The 18428-nt window shown below is 44.6% G+C and overlaps 1 protein-coding gene across 1 annotated transcript in view; it reads left to right on the forward strand.

Annotated features, from left to right (window-relative positions):
- The window catches only part of HS1BP3 (HCLS1 binding protein 3), a 48358-nt gene that overhangs the window by 7682 nt on the left and 22248 nt on the right, over window positions 1–18428 (forward strand). Inside the window, exons 3-4 of the mRNA XM_088519636.1 lie at window positions 5594–5801; window positions 7946–8168. Coding sequence (XP_088375762.1) covers window positions 5594–5801; window positions 7946–8168 — 431 coding nt within the window. The remainder of the gene's footprint in view (window positions 1–5593; window positions 5802–7945; window positions 8169–18428) is intronic.

Consider the following 18428-nt stretch of genomic DNA (forward strand, 5'->3'; position numbering starts at 1 on the left):
GCCAGGGAGGCTTGAGGCAGCAGGCCTGAAACGTGAGGGTTGGACAGCAAAGGCAGGAGGAGGCACAGAGCAGAATGGGAGAGGGCGTCAGTTTTGCTGTTACTGATGCCATAAACTCTCAGAGATCGGAGCAGGAAGCAGGTATCAGTGCTGCTGAGATAACGGGTTGGAGATGATCAGTTTTTTATTGGTTCTGTGTAGGGAAGTCCAGTTTTGGTGACCTCAGGAACCAAGTATATTTCTTTGGGGAGCCTCTGCTTTTCTTTTTCTTCCTTCTGCTTTCCCTCTGTCTTTACCAGACACCTAAGAAGTCGGTTACCCACATTTTCCATACCTAGCTGCTCCCTCAAGCCACTGCCCTCCGCGCTCTCGTGCCCTAGGTGGCAGCAGTGAAGTTCCTTGCTGCAAGTTTGGCTGCAAGTGTGTTTATTGCTCAAACAGCTTTCCTGTGTCCCCTGGAAAGCAAAGAGGAGTGAAACGGGGGCTCAGCTAGCCCTGTCCTCTGGGCTATCATTTGGACCACACTGGAACAAGATACGTTAAGGGCCTGTGACCAAAACTAGATGAACAGCAAAAGCAAATTTCACATGTGACTTGAGAAATTACTAGCCAAATGGGCCTATCAGCATCACAGCATTTGCAGGTGAAGTTTCTGAGGCATTGCAGAAGATCACCAGAACAACTTTCAGACCTAAATTCTTAGAAACTGGATGGATTTTTTTTTTTATTAAAAACGTCATTTGTAAAATACAGCAGGTGTGTTGTAGGATTGTTTGACCTTGAGGTTATTTTTGATTAAATAAAACTCAGCTGTGTTTCTTTCAAAGGTCAGAATCCTCTTGCCCTATCGAAACAGTGGAATTGGCTTTACATTGAGGTCATTTTTACAGAGACCAACTTTTTATTTTGAGACCGTCAAACAGGATTTCAGAGCCCTAGCGATGGTGGTCAAAGGTCCAGGAGCCCAGGTTGTTTTCTCCTCAGTGATAGGGAAGGATGTGAGGAGAAGGATATTCCAGGCTAAAAGCTGGCTGTGCTGCTGGTGTTGGCAGCAGCGTTTCGGTTTCTATGACCATGGCACCCTCTTCAAGACCAACAGCTAACAGGGACAGATGAGGGCCACCACGGTAAGCGGGACACGCGTGTCTTTGCCAGCAGGTGGCCAGCCTGGTTAGGAGGGCTCTAACCTAGGCGAGATGTGCTCGGGGCGAGAGGGCGGTCGGTGTAACGCAGCGCGAGCGAGGATGCCTCCAGCCAGGGTGCAGAACTGGGGAAGAGCGTGAGATGAGATCACGGGGGGTCCTCTGGCAGCTCTCCTGGGAAACCCGCGGGCTGGATGAGCTCCCTGAAGCGCCTGTGCACACAGCGTGGGGAATAATGAGGAGGAATCAGGGTTCGGTGTGCGGTCGCGGGGCCGTGATCTCGTTGTGGTTACGGAGACGTGGCGGGACAGCTCACGTGGCTGGGGTGCTGTCTTGGATGGCTGTGGATTTTTTAGGAAAGACAGGCCAGGAAGGTGAGGTGTGGAGCTGCTCTGTGTGTGAGAGCAACTGGAATGAATGGAGCTCTGCCTAGGGGTGAGTGAAGCGCAGACTGAAGCACAGGAAGTTCCGAATTTGAGGAAAAATGAACAGGCTGCCCAGAGAGGCTGTGGAGTCTCCTTCTCTGGAGATCTTCCAAACCCGCCTGAATGCCACCCTGTGCCACGTGCTCTACGTGTCCCTGCTGGAGCAGGGATGTTGGATTAGATGATCTCTAGAGGTCCCTTCCAACCTCAACCATTCTCTGATTCTATGATCTTTCATGCTGCATTAGAGGGACCACTACAAGGTGACATTTAAATATTGAGCTTTTTCTTTTTCAAATCCAGGCTTCTGTTTGACAGACACAGCAATTTTTTAGGAGGGTTTTACTATGGACCTTTCTTTCTCCTCTGAAATGAGGGAGTGTATGTACGTGGCTGGGTATACGTCCAAGTATTGATCACGCCTTGTTTCCATGTGTTCACGTTTCTTTGGGCCTAAAAATCTGTAAGTTGAGGTTGATATTTCCTGACTGCACTGGTGAAGATAAATTCCTCCTTATGCTGACCATCCAGTCCAGGACAGGAAGAATTGTCTGTGATGTAAAGTGGGGAGAAATACTCCCTGCTCAATGTAGCAATTGATTTGGGAGCTGCTAAGAATTCATGTTAGTTAAAAAGAATTATTTGAGTGTTTGCTCTTCTGCTGGGTAAAGGAGGTGGGAAGAATAGCATGTGGTCGTGTAACTAAGATGTACCATAACACATGTCCACAAGGTCACCAAGCAGCCTTGATTCTGTTAGAGCTTAGCTGGGTGCAAGTGAAAGGTTAGCTGATAGTTGTTTTAGCAGATGATGCTGTTTTAGCTCTATTTTCTGACAATGTTAAGAACCTAAGAAAATTAAAGAAAATACAGCCATTTGTATGAAATACTGTAAAATGAAGAGCACTTTTCACTGCTGTACGTTGGCTGGCCAGAGGGATTGAGCTGGCTTTATCTGAGGCCTCCACTCACCTGAACCCCTTGCTGTGAGTAAGAAGCTGTGAAGACAAGTTTGAGGTCAGAAATGGGGCACTGAACGGAGGTATCAAATCCCATTAATGCTGAGGGGGATCAAATTCTATAATGCACATTTGAGACTCCCAAGCTCATATCCTACAGGCATTTTGGTGTGTGTACTTTATGCATGAGGCTTTCATGAAAGAAGGATGCAAGGCACAGGCATAAAAATTGAGGGATTAACAGCAAACTTCAAGCTTTCACTTTGAACTTCCTGGTGGTTTTCTTAACCTTCTATCTATTTTTGATCATATTCCACCCCCTTACCTGTTTCTAGTACAAAAAATAACATAAAAAACTCAATCCATTCCTGACTCTCTTTCATTGCATGTTGAATGTTAATCGTTAAAGGCAAATAGGGTCTTGACCTGGCAAATATGCACATGCTTTACTGTATTTGCATGATTAATTCTTTTGAAGCTAAGTAGATGGAGCCTTTGATATTGTGACTTGACAGAACTCCCTTGAAGTCAAGGCTTGCAGCAGGTGGGGGTTTAGCCCAGTGTCATTCACACGAGCTCAGTTACAGGCATGGAAGGAGGTGAAGAATTGCATGATCAAAACCTAGGGGAATTACAGGTAGCAGGAGAAATGCTGCTGATCGGCTTTTCTCCTGGAAAATCGTTAGAGGGCCTCGAATTGGAAGTGTGGAAGATTGTCACAGTGGAGCAGCGCTTCATGACTGCAGAGATGTGAGACTGCTCTGGGTGAGGAGCAGGACAGGACCCAGGAAAACGCAGTCTCTGGGACCTGGCCGGCTTTGGGAAGGCCTCGGAGTGCCTCTGTGTTACTCCCTTGAAAAGGGAAGAGCCCAGGGCATCCAGGCCGAGGCTCCTGGATCCACCCAGCCTTCTTAGCTTAGTTTTGCTCCTGGTAATGCAGCAAAAAAGGCAGCCAAGCACAGGGGAAGACAAGGCAGTGGCAGCTGGGGACGGAGGCAGTGGGACAGCGCGCAAGGAGCTGGAGCTCCAGCAGTTTGGGACTGAAGTACGTGAGGAATGGTCTGGAGCATCAATAGTACCTCCAGTGGTGGGTTATCCCAGCAGAGGGCATCCCCGCACTGCTGGAAATGAGGTTGTCTGGAGTGTTAAGGCTCCTGGATAGCGTATTGGTATAGTTGGGATATAACATTAGCGCACCTTGGATGCTGTCGCGTGCGTTGTGGTTGGTGGTGGTTGTCCAAAGCCCACCCGGATTCACAGTGGCTCAGTCGGTGAGAGGATGCGAGGGTGTGCGTTTACTGCAGACTCTGTGGTGTCATTAGGCATAAAGTGAGACTTATGAGTGTCTTGCAGCATTTGATAGAGGAGGAATGAAAATTAAGAGAGAAAAGGAGTTTGTGTGCCACAGATTGGCTGCTGACTTGTAATGCTTTTAGACGTTAACTTGTTATTTATTTTCGCAATTAATTACACATTGTACACTTTTTTGAAAATCAGACTTGAGTATTTTTCTGGGCAGAGGATAATATTGCTTATTCTTTGGCAAAAGAGTGAGTAAATTCCTCACCGCCCTTACAGTCATGCTCACTTAGTGTGGTTGGAAGGGGCTCTGGTATCATGCTTCATGGTGCCAGTGGGACCTCGTGACCTAGAAATGGACAGAACTTCAGACATCCCAGAATTGCTTTCCTTGTGCTTTTTTTTCAAAAGGAAGATTGTCTTATCCTGGGAATCTCTCTTATATTTCCATCGCTTTGGGGCTTGGCCGTTGAGTTGCGCTTCAGACCCTGCACGCGGTGCTCGCGCTTGCTGCTGTTGCTCACAGGAGACAAGTCTAAAATTATGGTTGTTCGTCCGCCTGTCAACGCGGGTTTGCTTCCATGCCTCAGATCTTTGCTGGAGCTGGTCTTTAGGGCTGTGTCTAGTTTAATGAACCAGCCTAGGTGTGCCTGCCACTGTCAGGACCTGCTCTGTGGTCTGCAGGCCTGGGAGCACAGTCTGGCCCAATCCATGCCATTAAACTCTCACCATCCTCAAGTGGCCGTCCTCAAGCTGGCTGCTTGTCTTTGCACCAGCCTAAATCCTGGACTGGAAAGTTACTTGATAGGGTCAGCCCTAAGGGGCCATGATGAATAAAGGCAGTGTGTAATACCATCATCACAGAGAGATGGTCACTCTTCATTATGCCTGTAGTTCCAATTAGAGACAGTGTTTGGTTTGTTTGATTAATTTTTTTTTCCTTTTTTTCTTCAGGTGTCCAGTTTGGAATTCAAAACTTAGTGCAGCATAGACATGGACATTGCTTTCCCTTTGCTATCTTGGGCCACATTTCTTCTCAGACTTTCCATCTTTACCTGCAAAAGGAATGGCTGTGTTGAAGGATGGCTGCTATCTTCTTGTATAAGAACCTGTAGGCCACAACCAAATTTGTTTGTTGTTATTTTAGGTTTTTTTTCCCACATCATGGGTAAACTGAAGAGTCAGTTGAGGTCCATGTCCTCGTTTCTATATCAGGTGCTAAGGCAAGGCAGCAAATGTGCTTGTTGATCAGACCTTAAGAGCCAGAAGAACAAGGGAAGCCACCAGCACTGAGAAATCTCTTTTCTGGCACCGGAGTGAAAATATTCCTGCTGCTCTCTTAATCACATACCTGCTTGGCGAGGCTTACCTGCCCCTCACGTCTTTTGGGGCTAGACATCAAGTAGCTCATTTTTACAGGACAGGAGTTTCTGCTGTCGGAGAAGTATCTGGAGCTCTCATCTTCCCTGTACTTTATTAGCTGGTGACTCGGGCAAAAGGACTCTAAGTATCTGGCAACAAAATTCTGTTTCATTAGAGGAGCAGATCTTAATAACTGAATTAATTAGAAAACAGGCAACAGACTTGGAGGTGCACTGTGTAGATAAGAGGCTTTTACCAGGCCATATGTAGAGCTCCTTGGTAATACGTGTTTTTCCAGTTTGGTGTCCGGGGTTAATGTTCCACTTCAGTGCTTGAACTGCTGCTTAATGCCTGTGTCTTCCCCTTTGCTGTAAAGAAACTTACCCAGTCAGTGTGTTTCATTGCAGGTTTCCAAGAAGTACAGCGAAATAGAAGAGCTTTACCACAGGCTGGCAGCACGATATCCACAGGCTTCTCTTCCACTTCTGCCCAGAAAAGTTCTCTTTGTGGGGGAATCTGACATTTGTGAGCGAAGAGCAACCTTTAACGATATCATGAGATCCATCTCAAAAGATGGGGATCTAGCAACAAGTCCTGAGTTACTGGAATTCTTAGGTAACTAACAGATGTGAGTGTCCCCTCTCCCTTGACCATGCTTAATAAAAACATTATTGTTCCTGAGACAGCTAGTGAAAAACTGGAGAACACCAGAATAAAGGCTGTCACTAGGAATGATCCTTTGCACATCTGCACAGTCAGGAATGCCAGTATTTCCCCCTGCTCCTCAGAGGGCACATGCTTCATTCAGAAACATAGGTGTTTAGCTAAGCTGTGATTCAGAACACCCAAGTGCAGAAGTCTAAATAATCATCTATCGTCAGTGGAGAGATAAACCCTAAAAGAACAACACAGGCGCTCTCTTGGTGAACAACTGCTCTGTGCTTTCTTTTTTTTTTTTTTTTAGTTCCTAGTAAGACTGTTAAGATTTTTGACCTAGAAAAATATTTGAATAATGGACTAATTAAACCTATTCTCTCACCTCTTAACATTTTTTTAATTTTTTGACCTCATGATTGCAACAGTTTCTGTGTGTTCCTTGAGCATAACAGGGAGTCACTGAATGAACGGAGCAGATGGGCTCTCTGCTCTCAATCCAGCTGAGAACTGCCAAGCAGGGAGTGCTCCAGCCTGGCCCCGTGCAGGATTCTAAGTGCAGTGCTGGTTTTAAGGACGTGGAGCTGCAAGGTGCTAGCAAGTCACTGTGTGTTAACAACAAATTGCAAAAGTGTCAAGTGAGGCCAAGCTAGAAGTTTTATGAGACTGGCAAGGGCACATTCTTGTGACCAGAGCTCTCAGACACGAAGCTCACAATTCAGAGGAGCTTTCTATAGTCCAAAGGTGAGCAGAATTGCATTACACAAGCAAAAAGATTTTGCCAAATAAAATTAGGGAGTTTTTTTCTTTTTTTTTCTCCTGCCGATGTTCTCTTGAAAATAAACCCCTTAGAAAAATCAGGATTTACCTTACTTAACCCTTTCTGGATATGGTGTGGATTTCTACAGCTGAATTAGTCTGGAGTGTGCATAGTCAGTGGACAAACTTGTACAAATAATGTAACCTATTCATGAAAATGTCTCAGAGTAATATGAACCTCACTCTATAAATGAGATGAGATTCATCTCACTTACTTACATATGAAGATAAATACCCTGTAGATCTTCAAGCTAGTTGTGTAGACTTTCTTTACAGACGCTGGAGATATAGTCAATATATTCAAGGATGTTTAAGGAGAATCCACGTTGTAAAATACCGGTGTCTACATAAGGGTAAAGTATGAAATATCCTAATCTCCAGTGTGTAACCTGCTCAGCACTCGATACCTACAGGGGAGCACAGGCTCAACTGCCCAGTGTTGCTGCCCTCGTTTAGGCAGTGAATTTCCCCCTAGATGACTAGGCTGATGCAGACATGAAAAGCGGTGTGAGATCCATCTCCCAAACAGTGATACCTTAAGATGAAACCATGAATTTTCCTGTCATGGTTTTCACTACCCTATTTTTATCTGGTCTTACCATTTTAAATTAGTTTCCTAAACATCCAGAGACACCACATCAAGGAATGGTTCAGTGTTCCTTATTCTTCTGGGTTTTGCATATAGCAAGTAGGGCAAGAAGACTCAGTTAAAGTAAATCTTTTCAGCTTGCTCCAAAACTGATGGATCTTGTATACTGAAGAGAGTTAAAACTTGAGGGTTTGTTTGAAAGCACGTATTGAAAATCTTCCATGGAAACTACTTTTCCTGCCTTTCAAAGTAGCCCAAAAGAATTAATGAAAAGTGGGCTTTAGCTCAGCTACCTATATAAAAGTTATTTACCTGCATCTAAGCATAGCATTTGGGCCCTCTCTGTAGCCAGTGGAGAGAAAGAGGCACTTTCAGAGGGAAACTCATTCTCATCTTCGGATGAGTAACCATCTGGAAACTATGTTGTTTCCATTGACTATAGAAGGAATGCAAATAAGCAGTTCAGACATATGCTGCTCTGTTTTAAATAAAGTTCATTTCCTCTGTCTTTCTCTACTTAAAATTAGCGAACAAATTGGACATAAAATAATGCATCAGTAGATGCAAGAGACAGTAAGAAACATTGAATGAGTTTCATATAGTTTATTCCTCCAGCCAAAATAATAAGGAACAGGTGCAATATATTAAGTAAAACATGCTGTTATCCTGTGTGCTCTTCTATCATTGTATTTTGCAGGAACAAAATCTACTGCTGTCATTGACTTCAAGAGTAAAAACATTCCTGATGACAAGGACAAAGAAGATGAAGAAAATGAAGTACTAGATTTCTTCAAAGAGGAGAAGAAACCTGATGTAATCTCACAGCTTGCACCAGTGAAAAATGCGGAAAAGGGGCACAAAACAGAAGAGGAAGAGCAGGAAGAAGAGGAAGAAGCTTTAGACCCTCTTGGTATAATGAGGTATGATTGGCAGTGCCTTTGTTATATAGTTTTTAGCCTGTAGTCTCAGCTGCGGTATGCACTTTGCTAGACACTGAAGCATCCGACCACAAAATATAAATCTGACAGATTTCATTGGATTTGTTTCTCTAGCGCACGTCAGGGTGCGTGCAGTGTCTGAAACTTGCATCTAGAAAGAGGTGAAGTGAAAGCAGCCTAAAGACCAGATGAACAACATTTCAATTAGGACATCCATGTGTGGCCTTTCCTTTTCTTCTTCCTGTATCTGAAGAGATGACATGCCAGATGCCTCTAAGGCATAAGCAATAATAGCTTGAGAACCAAGATAATTAAATCAAACCATGCTGAAGTTGGTCTCTGGCTTTGCTTACCTGTCCAATAGTTCTCAGATGATATTTTATTCACTTCCTGCTGGAATTTGTCATTTTCCCAAGCCTCTTCTAAATACAGAAGCCTGGAAACAGACTTAGTTTCTTGATGGCTGGGATTATGAGTAGTGATAACATTTTTTAGGGTGTCCTAGGCTTAAATGACCAAGTGAAAAAGGCTTTACTGTTCCTGATCTTCAGCAAGCATTGAATGACTCAGCTGAATTGGTTCAGTCATCAGCATCCTCTGAATTTTTTTTTTCTTTTTTTGCTTTGGGCCCTTTCAATGCTTTTAACCTTACCCTTCATAGCAATAGCCAGTTAGTGATAGTAAAAAGACAGAGCCCTCTCTTCATATTTACCAATTACAGAGGGGTCATTCATCCAAAGTTGTTTCTAAGCCCGAGTCTTCCACACTAAAGCTGGGTCAACCTATAATGTTTAATACTGGAAGCACCATTTGGACGTTGTGTATGCTGTTATAATGGCATATAATTGTTGCCTTTCAGTTACTTAAGGCTTTTCATCTTTTCCATGTTACCAGAAAACTTTAAATATTATTCTTTTGACAAAGCGTGCATTTAATTACTCAACATCAAAATTATTCCCTTGTTGAAGATAGATTTTAAAAAGTTAAATAACTATTTACAATGAGAAGTTAGATAAAACAGTACTTCCCGCAAAGTGGTCCTTAGTTGGTAAGCTTACAAGAGAAGCTGTCCTTTTTTGGATAGGAAAATGATCTATTGAGTTAGAAAACGCAGTGTTTTATTTTCCCACTTAAAACAAGTATAAGCTATAAAGAATTTGCCATGCCAAAAAAAGCAAGAAGTTTGCTTTTCTGCTCTGCACAGTTTGACATAGCACTTGAAAGTCTGATTATTTTGGTCTTTTAGAGCATTGAAGGTGAACAGATCCTGTATGTAATCCTCACTTAGTTTATTGCTTTTATTCCTTCTGAGAACAGAATTCATACTGAATCAGAGCAACCTGGTTTCAATAAGAAGAGCGACTTTACTGATACAGAGTTGCAGTACGATGTCATGCAATCAGCTTTTTTTTCCCCCTCTAAATCCATGCTTGCCTATATTTAAAAAAAAAACTATGCATTTATAATATTTTTTGTGAATCTTACATTTACAGGCAGAAATGTGACAGTGGAAATGGGAATCCTGAATCTGATTTTACATTTTCTCTATACTCATCTAATTCTCACTGCTTTCATGGAAGATATTTCCAATTCCAATCAGTGGAGACTGATAGGATTTAAACACTGTTTCCCAGCTTTATGCTATCTAGTAATAGGCGTCCAGATGAGAAGCAGAAGATAGAAGCCCAGTTCTCAGTGGATGGGCAGCTCTGGGGTGACCATTTTAGGTGTCTTCTATGTCCACTGCAATCTTAGGTGCTGACATGTTCTAAAGAGAGAGTTTACACAACTGACAGGTTCTGTGCTTCAGACATGCTTGAAGGGAGTTTGGGATGGGGAATAAAACGAGTTAACACAGGCTCGATAAAGATGTTTCATAGTAAACTTCTTCCTAATGCATGGGACGAGATGGTCCAAGGGTTAGTAGTGCTGTCACCATTTGAAAAGGTCATTCAGCTGGAGAAGAACAAAAAAGCAACAACAACAAAGGCTTCCATGACCCTTTTCCTCTGTGAAAAACATTTGAGAAGATGTAAAGTCAGCAATGAAGGAAGCCAGTCCATTGCCAGCACCATCAGTGCCTAAGGTGTTCTGAGCAGGAGTTCTGACCTAAATTGAGTCATGCGTTAGGCAGAATCTTGCAGCATTTTCTTCCTTTTGGATGAGGATGAAAATGGCTCTGGTAGCACAGGCTCCACGTGTTGTCAGCGCGCCTCGTGTGGTAGCAACTTCCTTCTCCTGGGTCAAAAGGCTGTGTCTTGGTTTTGCTCCAGCACTGTCACACCAGATATACATTCAAATACACAGGCTTTAGCAGCAAAATGCTAAATTAGGGGCTTTTTTGTATTACTGTTGGTCATCCATGTGCAAGTTCCTGATGGCCTGGTGCCTGCTGCCAGGAGGAGATATTCCAGTTGTTCTAATTCCCATCTCCACATTCAAGGCTATGTCTGAGTTGCTTTTCTGTGTCTACCGGGTGACTACCAGGTGCTCTTGGGCTCTTGTGAGCATAAACGAAGGTCTTCAAACTCACCGTGTTTCTCTGATACATGATTCCTATGCCCAAAAGCTTTCTGTATTTGCAGAGTGATCTTGAGCCATGTCTTAGCAACAGGAAGGGTTTTTTGTTTGTCCCTTGCCCAAATTCAGGGACATTTCCAAAACTGCAGCATGTACTTGTGTGGCACTTCTAGGTTCCTTTGTTTCTTTTGCCTGCGTTTTGCTTTTTTTTTTTTTTTTTTTTTTTTTTTTTTTTTTGATTCTGCCCGGATAGGAAGGTGCTCAAATTTCGCTCACCTGAAATTCACCTGAAATATGATTTCTGGGGATGAGCTTTCTCCTCGTCTCTTCCTTGTCTCTCACTTCTGTCTCAATAGTTTGGAGTATTGCTATTCTGATGTACAGTCGCCAGCTGCTCTGTCCTTTTTCTGGACATCCGTAGAAATCCCTTCATCTTTGGATGAAGGGATCCTGTAGGAATAACTACTCCTAACTCTGAGTAACCTGGTCCTTTGACATCAGCTATGCCATAGAGGATGAACGTAGTATGCTCCTTATTGCATTAGTGGCACATTTTTAGCTCTGATTCATTTTTCTTTTCTGTGTAGGTGTACAGTTACTTTTCTTTTTTAAACGATTGGCATCTCCTCCTCCTCTGGTGAGCTCTTTGAACATGCCTTTGCTAAAAAGTTATAATTCCTTTATGGTGTGAGATCAGTTACGCATTTCACCCCACAACACAGGCAGAACATCAGGTATATTATATATTGACTCATCTTTTCTCCCCTGTTGTTCTCCTTAAAGTAAATGTGATATTACTATTTATCGGTCTTTTTAAATCCATATATCTCAACATTTGTAGGTAGGTGTTTTTAAGTACTTCCCAGCACTTTAATAATAGCACTTTAATAATATATCTAGGTTTTTAGAGACCTTTTAGAGACTAGGTTTTTAGTGTCCTTTAATGGCTGTCTCTTAAAGGACTTTCTCAACAAATTATAAAATATTACAGTCAAGCAGGTGTCCCTGCTGGAGCAGGGGGGTTGGAGTAGATGATCTCTAGAGGTCCCTTCCAACCTCAACCATTCTGTGATTCTGTATTTGCAAGAGTTCTTTACCTGGAATATCTTCAATGATGAAAGAAGCAAGAGCAATAGATGGAGAAGTGAAAGGCATCCAAGACGCCAGAAGGTAGAGGAGCTGTTTTGATGCTACTTCCAAAATGTCTGCAATGGAAAAAGGTGTAATTTGGCGGTAATTTGAGAAAAGATTTGCATGGAGTGAGGAGAGATATGTGAAACAAGATTCTTGTACCAGTGCTAGTGCAGTAACTAGTGCCAGGGGCTGTTCTCGGAGGCCAACCAGGCTCTGTGTGGCCATGTCCAGAGCGGCACCTCCACGTTAGGCTCGCGATTCCCACACTGGCCCCTGGAAGCGTCTGCTGGCCCGCGCTGGCTCCTGGGCGGCAGTCAGGGCTGGCTGGCCTGTCCCAGGAGGGCACCCGCGGCTCCTCTAGCAGCTCGTCTGCAGCACTGGTCTTGCTGGTGGTCAGAAGATGCTTGAGTGTGACCAAGTGCAACTTTCTAGCTCTAAATCTTAAGTCAACTTCAATGAAAAATATATCACAGGAGCTGAACGAGCTGGGTTTTGTCTCTTCCCTCTGTGGATGAACTGTGCAGTTTTCCCCTTTGTAGGGTCTTCAGCATCTCTCTTCTCTCACTCGGTGTGTTAAACCAAACAAATTTAGTACTTGCAATCAGTTCACTCCAATAACCCTGAGGCCCCAGCTTCCCTGAGCAAAGCAGCACTGATTTTTTGCAAAAGGAACACGAGTACCTAACGGGTTAAAACAAGCAGAAGCTTTCTGCGTGTCTTTTTATAGATATGATTAAATTTTGAGGTAATTGGCGTTCACCAGCTTGAGAGCACCCACCTTTTCCTGTATTTCCCTGTATCCATCAGCAATTAGCACCGGTCACAGCAGCTTCTTTACATACAGCCCTCCCTCCTTTCCGTCCCTTTTCTTTTGCTGCCCTAAACCTTTTCATTTTTTTTTTCTTCTGGAAAACTGTACAGAGCGAAGAGGTTGGTATTCCCCAGGCAGAGCTCTCCTGTCTCCTCGTGGATCCTTGGCAGTTCTCGTCCCTGCTCTTGCCTTTGCTGTTTTTGCAGCGGATTTCCCCCCATGACTTATCTTCATCCAGGTTGCAGCTTTGCATCTGTTTTGTGTAAACACAAGTGCAACTAACTCCTAACAACAGCTCGGAAAGGATGAGGCCAGTGAGAGCAGACTTCTTGAGGGCCCCCTGCCAGAAGTATTTTTAAAATCCATGTCACTCGTTGTTGCTGAGGTCAAGCACAACCGTTCCCGGTGCCAAAGGTTTGTGATCTCTTGGTTTAGTCATTTAGGGGATTAATAAAGGACTCGGGACCTGTTCTGGCTGCAAAGCAGGTGATTGCTCTGAGCACTGGAGTGGTGGGGAGGGAGCAGCCAGCTGGTCGTGGCCTTGCCAAAGCCCTGCGGAGCCAGGCAGGCTGCAGGAGGAGGCACCTCGGGGCATGAGCAGCAGTTAGTGCTGGAGAGCTGCCCACAGGACAGATGGTCTGCAGCAAACCTGCCAAAACGTGTGTGTAGCTGCTCGCCTTCTGCCCGTGGTCAGCAGAGTTGTTCCTCCTGAGCCTCGGGTGTCCTCCTGCTCTTCCCTCCCTCGTCAATCCACACTGCTCGGTCTGGCCAGGTGGGCGCACAGCTCCTGCCCTGGACCCGGGAGGATGCACGTGCAGCTGCACGTCTGTCCGTCCTCAACGCATAAGGAGGGTGGAGGTGCCCAAACAGCAAAGAAGAGAGAAGACCCAGGTTATGTTTTCTCTAACGAATTTCAATGCTTAGAACAATGAACAAGGGGGGAAGAAGCAAGAGCTTTGTTTCCCTAGCATGCTGGTTTAGGGCACTCGGTGCTCACAGCTGCGAGGCCTTCAGGATTTAGACAGGCAAATCTTTATTTTCTGTCAGTTGTTGAGTCACAGTTTGAGGTTGCAAGGCATGCTCGGCTGTCACTCCTGCCAAGTGACACAAATATTTGTCGCAATTCCAGTCCAGCTGCTGTCAGATTGGCAACTTGTGAAACCCCAGTAAACAACCCTGTTGGTTGTCCCCTGAAGCATTTTTGGTAGTTGAAACTTTTCCTAAAAAACAGAGGCATCGTCGCTTGTAGGGTTCTTCTCCATCAAAGAGAGGAAAAAGAAGGAAATGCAAATAAATAAAATGCAATGCTCCTGCCTTCCAACCAGGAGTGTTGATATGGATGTGAAAAGGATTTAGGCCTCTTCTCATTCCTGTCCTTTGGCAGTTGCTAACATAATATTCAAGAAAACATGGGATTTTCTGGAACTCCTGGGTTTCTGCCTGAATTCTCCAAGTTATATAAATGTTTCTTCTTTATTTGACAGGTGAATGCAAACAAACAAACAAACCCTGTGGCTGTATCCACTTCCAGCAGTCAGAGAGAACTATGAGTGGTGAATCAGAGCTGGGGCACTCAGACCAACAGACAGGTTTGGAGAGGAGCGGGTGCCCTGGGATAACTTAGGGAGCTGAAAAGGGAGCTGAATTTGGCTGCTCTCTTGTTTTCTTTCAGTTTGGACCTAGTCACTTCCCTGACTCAAGGAAAACTTAGGAGCGTCGCTTTCTCCCTCCTGCCAACATTGTCCTTAGCTGCCTTCCTATTTCCTGCCTAGTGTTGAATTTCTGGTCCTAAAAGATTATGCAGTCATTATTTCCTGCCGTTATTTACCTTGAAGCAATTGCCTTGCTTAAGCTTCAGTTGTGAGTTGTTTGCATGCCTGGCTTGAGTGATTCCAGTATGTTTGCAGCTGCAACCTGAGGATCCTCTGGGACGGAATTTAAGTAATTATTTTAATGGTCTTTATTTTCTCTCTGATTAGAACACGGAATATATTTTAATGGGATTTATGAATAGTGATTTTGTGTTTATACCATCATCCTGCACCCAAGGGATTGAGTACCTGTGCACTGCTCTAGCTGTGTATGCCATCCAGCAGTGCTTTCATGCAGAACCCAAATGTAACTACACCTGGGATAAAACACAGGAAGAAGCTCACAGCTTAATGCAGCCCCTCATTGCAGCATCAGGCAGCAAGGCAAGGATGTGCAGCTCATTTGGTAACACAGGAGTAATTGCACCAATGTAAATTTAACTACCCAGTTTGTAATTTCACCAGCGCAGCGGAGTCTGCTTTTAAGGAGAAGGTCATGGGATTTTTAATGGACCTGGTTCATTGTTTGCAATATATTAAAGCAATAAAACTTGCCACACACGCACACTTTTCTGTATATAGAAGACTTGTAATGCCGAGTAATGTCAGGGAAGTGGAATGAAATCCCATTGCCACTAGCTGGCACCAGCTTTCAAATAATTCCCATAGTCCTTTAAGTGAACTCTCTGCTTTTGATTTTTTCATCCTGCTCGACAGCAGCGTGTGGTCATTTGCAGCAGTGAGGAGCTAAACAGCGGTGAAGGCAGAAGCTGCCATCAGGCATTTTGCTGGCACATTAAGTAAGTCCTTAGCTAGCAGACAGATAAGTAGGAAGCAACGGATTCTTAAAGGGCACAGGATAAATTTACAACTGCACAGAATGAAAAGTTAGGGGTTTTTTTTGTTTTTATTATTATTATTCCTGCTTTGGAAGAGGGTTGAGCATGAGGTAATTGGGCAGATCTAAACATGCTTTGTTTTATGGACTTTGGAATAATAGGGTGACTCAAGTCCTTAATTAGAATAAAAAAGCATTACCTCATCGATTAGCCTCCTCCTTTCACTGAGGCAGGGGAAATCTTTAGTAGATCCAAAGACCTGTTTGTAGATGAGACAGACTGTTAATGTGGGACAGATTCAGAACTGCCCCTGTTTTTTTCTTTTTTTGGTTTTTTTTTTTTTTTCCTATTCACTGTCTTGAACAGGATTGTTTGCTCTGGAAGAAGCTGTCTGTGGGGGTGAATGTGCACTCAGCTAAATCAAGATGGGGGACTTGCTTTTCCTTTATTCAATATGCTGTCAAGTTCCCAACTTAGCAGACTTTATTAAAGCCATTGTTGCTGTCTTGGTTTCAAAGGATGAAAGAATTAGCTTTTGAAAAACTGTTTTTGGAAATGAGCTATATAATCTTGCCAAAAACACGTGAATTGGCTATTGAGGCTGTGGACTGGTACTAATTAACACACCTGGGGGATCAGAGCCCCTTGCTACAACCCCTTGCAGCATTAGCTGGATCAGGGAACATCTAAAGTGCCCACAGAAGGAGGATTGCTCCGAAGCACAGACATAAAGCTGGGGTTCAGCAGGTTTTGATGCTGCTCTTGAAACCTCAGAAAGGTTGTTTCTTGAGTAGAGTATTTAGAAGCTACATCTCTCCATTATGTGTTTGGTAGAAGCAATAAAACTGATTTCATAAGTCTGCCTGTGGAAAAGTTCACTTTTGCTTAGAGGTCTGAGGTCTCGCAGGGGAACGTCTATTAGAAATGTGCTATTGAGATCATGGCAATGACAATTGTCACTGAAGTTAAAGAATGCTTCATGTTACCTTTCATAGCCTTTGGACAAGGCTCCAAACCTCTCTTATCATATTGCCTGACAACAACACATTCTGTCCAGGTCAGAAAAGGGTAAGATCTATCATCACAGTGAACTGTGCCGCTGTGGAAGGTGTTTTGGCTGCAGCTTAACTAGGAAATAAAACTGGACAGGAACTGTAGTCTTGCTCCGTGCCAGCTGGGATGATGTAGCTCCTGACCATGCATCAAAACCCTTTTGCTCTCTGGGGCAAGCTGACCAGAAAGTAATTGTGGACAAGCAGCAAAGCTGAGGCCCTGACCGTGTCATCTGTGAGTAGAGATGTTGGCTTTCCATGTTCTGGCTTTCCATTCTGCACAAATTGCCTGGAGAAGGAGCACATGTAGGAGTCAGGACTGGGCCCCATAGAGAGGCTTTACTCCACACAGGCTGCACTGAGTCTGGCACTTGAGGATGTTCCATGAGCATGAAATGCCAGGGATGTTTTGCAGCTTTTATCATAGTTCAGCTTAACTGTTGGCCAGGAAAGGGAAAGCCTGGAAGGACTGGGTCCCTTTCACCTCGACCTTGTTCATGCCAGATGTGTTTGCTGACCACACCAAATAAATCAGGGCAATTAAAGGGCTACTTAAAGTATGTGTCCAGTTCTTGGAGGACATTTCTACACAAACAAAGTGAAGAGCAGGGCTAGAACAAGGGCCCAAACACTGTCATCCATACAGTTAAGTAAGTAGCCTGGTTACAGTGACCTGTTCCAGCCAGCAATCTAGACAATGAAGGGCAAAGTTTGGGAGCCAGCCTGGGACTGGACATGCGGCCTGTTTTGGAGTATCACACAGGATCAGCTGTGTGGGTGTGAGCTGTGCCGTGTCCATGGCCATCAGGGAAGGGTCTTGGCCTGGTTTATTTGCTAGTGTAAATTCTTGCTCTGAGGTCTGTTCTATGACCATGATTTTCTGTAATAACTGCTACTGACTTGGCACAATACATCCAGTAGTCAGAGTGGCTGGTATGGAAGGTTTCCAGGACTTTTTTCTGTTCATTTTTTTTTTGCTTTTTGCCTGTCTTGGGCATTCTTGAAGGCATCATTAAACACAGAACACAGCGTCTGGGCCTCAAAGGTACCTTACAACATTACCTAGCCCCATTTGCTAAAGATTTCTTGTTTTTCACCTACGTGATGTGTTATCTGCCAGCATAGGCGGCTCCTCTGTATAACAGTCGTGCTGTAGAAGCTCTTGTTCCCGAGTCATCCTTGTTTCTTGTCTTGGCAGTGAGTGACAGAGTGGCCGTTCCTCTAACAAGATAAAACAAATACGTTCTTAAGAGGCTCTTGAGGGCTAACCCTCCCTTCCTCCCTCGGGGCTGTTACCGCAAACCCTCAAGTCATTAGGGTTGTTTTTATTTGCTCGGTGATGGTGCCAGGAGACAAGGGCAGTGCCGTGCCACTCAGGATGCTCAAACAGGAAGGAGAAGAGTGTGGTTCCTCTTGGCGTTGCTGGCCAAGATCAGGGGGAATTCGTTTCAGTTCCCCGTTTCAGAGGCTTCATGTTCAGGCTTGCAGGCAAGTCCCTTCTGGTTTTCAGCACCTAGCTTAGTTCCCTGTCTGTGAAAGCGGCGTGTTGGCATTCCCTGCCACACAGGGGTGCAGCGGGAGTGACTATGGAAGGTGATGAGGCATTCGGGAGCCACCCAAATTCCACAGTCTGTTGGCAAGAGGCGTCGTTTCCGTTGCGTTTTGGAGGTGGTGGGAGACGTAACGAGGCTGTCGTGCTCCTCACCTGCCCCGTGGGGCAGCTGTTGGCAGCGCAGCGCCGAGGCCGAGGGCAGCCAAGGCGCCGTCGTGCTGCTGCCCGACAGGCTGTGAGCGTTACCGAGGGCTGCCAGGGTGTCTTTAAACCCTTGGTCAAAGGGACAACCTGGCTGAAGACACAGTCTTGCTTTCTGCATCATCAACCCTTCTGCCCTCTGCTTATCTCTTAGCTGTCTCTGTAGCAGTCCTGTGGCAGGATCCCAAAGCACCCGTGCCTTCCTCCCACACGCGTGTCCCAAGCACATGCTTTTTAGGCTGTCACTTGGCTGGGCTCCAGCAGAGCCCTCGCTTCCTTTCACGCTCTGTCAGCTAAAACTCAGGTGCAGAGTCATAATTCC

The sequence above is a fragment of the Tinamus guttatus genome, unplaced genomic scaffold (assembly GCF_059628265.1).
Source record: "Tinamus guttatus ecotype Peru unplaced genomic scaffold, ASM5962826v1 Tinamus_guttatus_pri_ptg000065l, whole genome shotgun sequence".
NCBI classification, from domain to species: Eukaryota; Metazoa; Chordata; class Aves; order Tinamiformes; family Tinamidae; genus Tinamus; species Tinamus guttatus.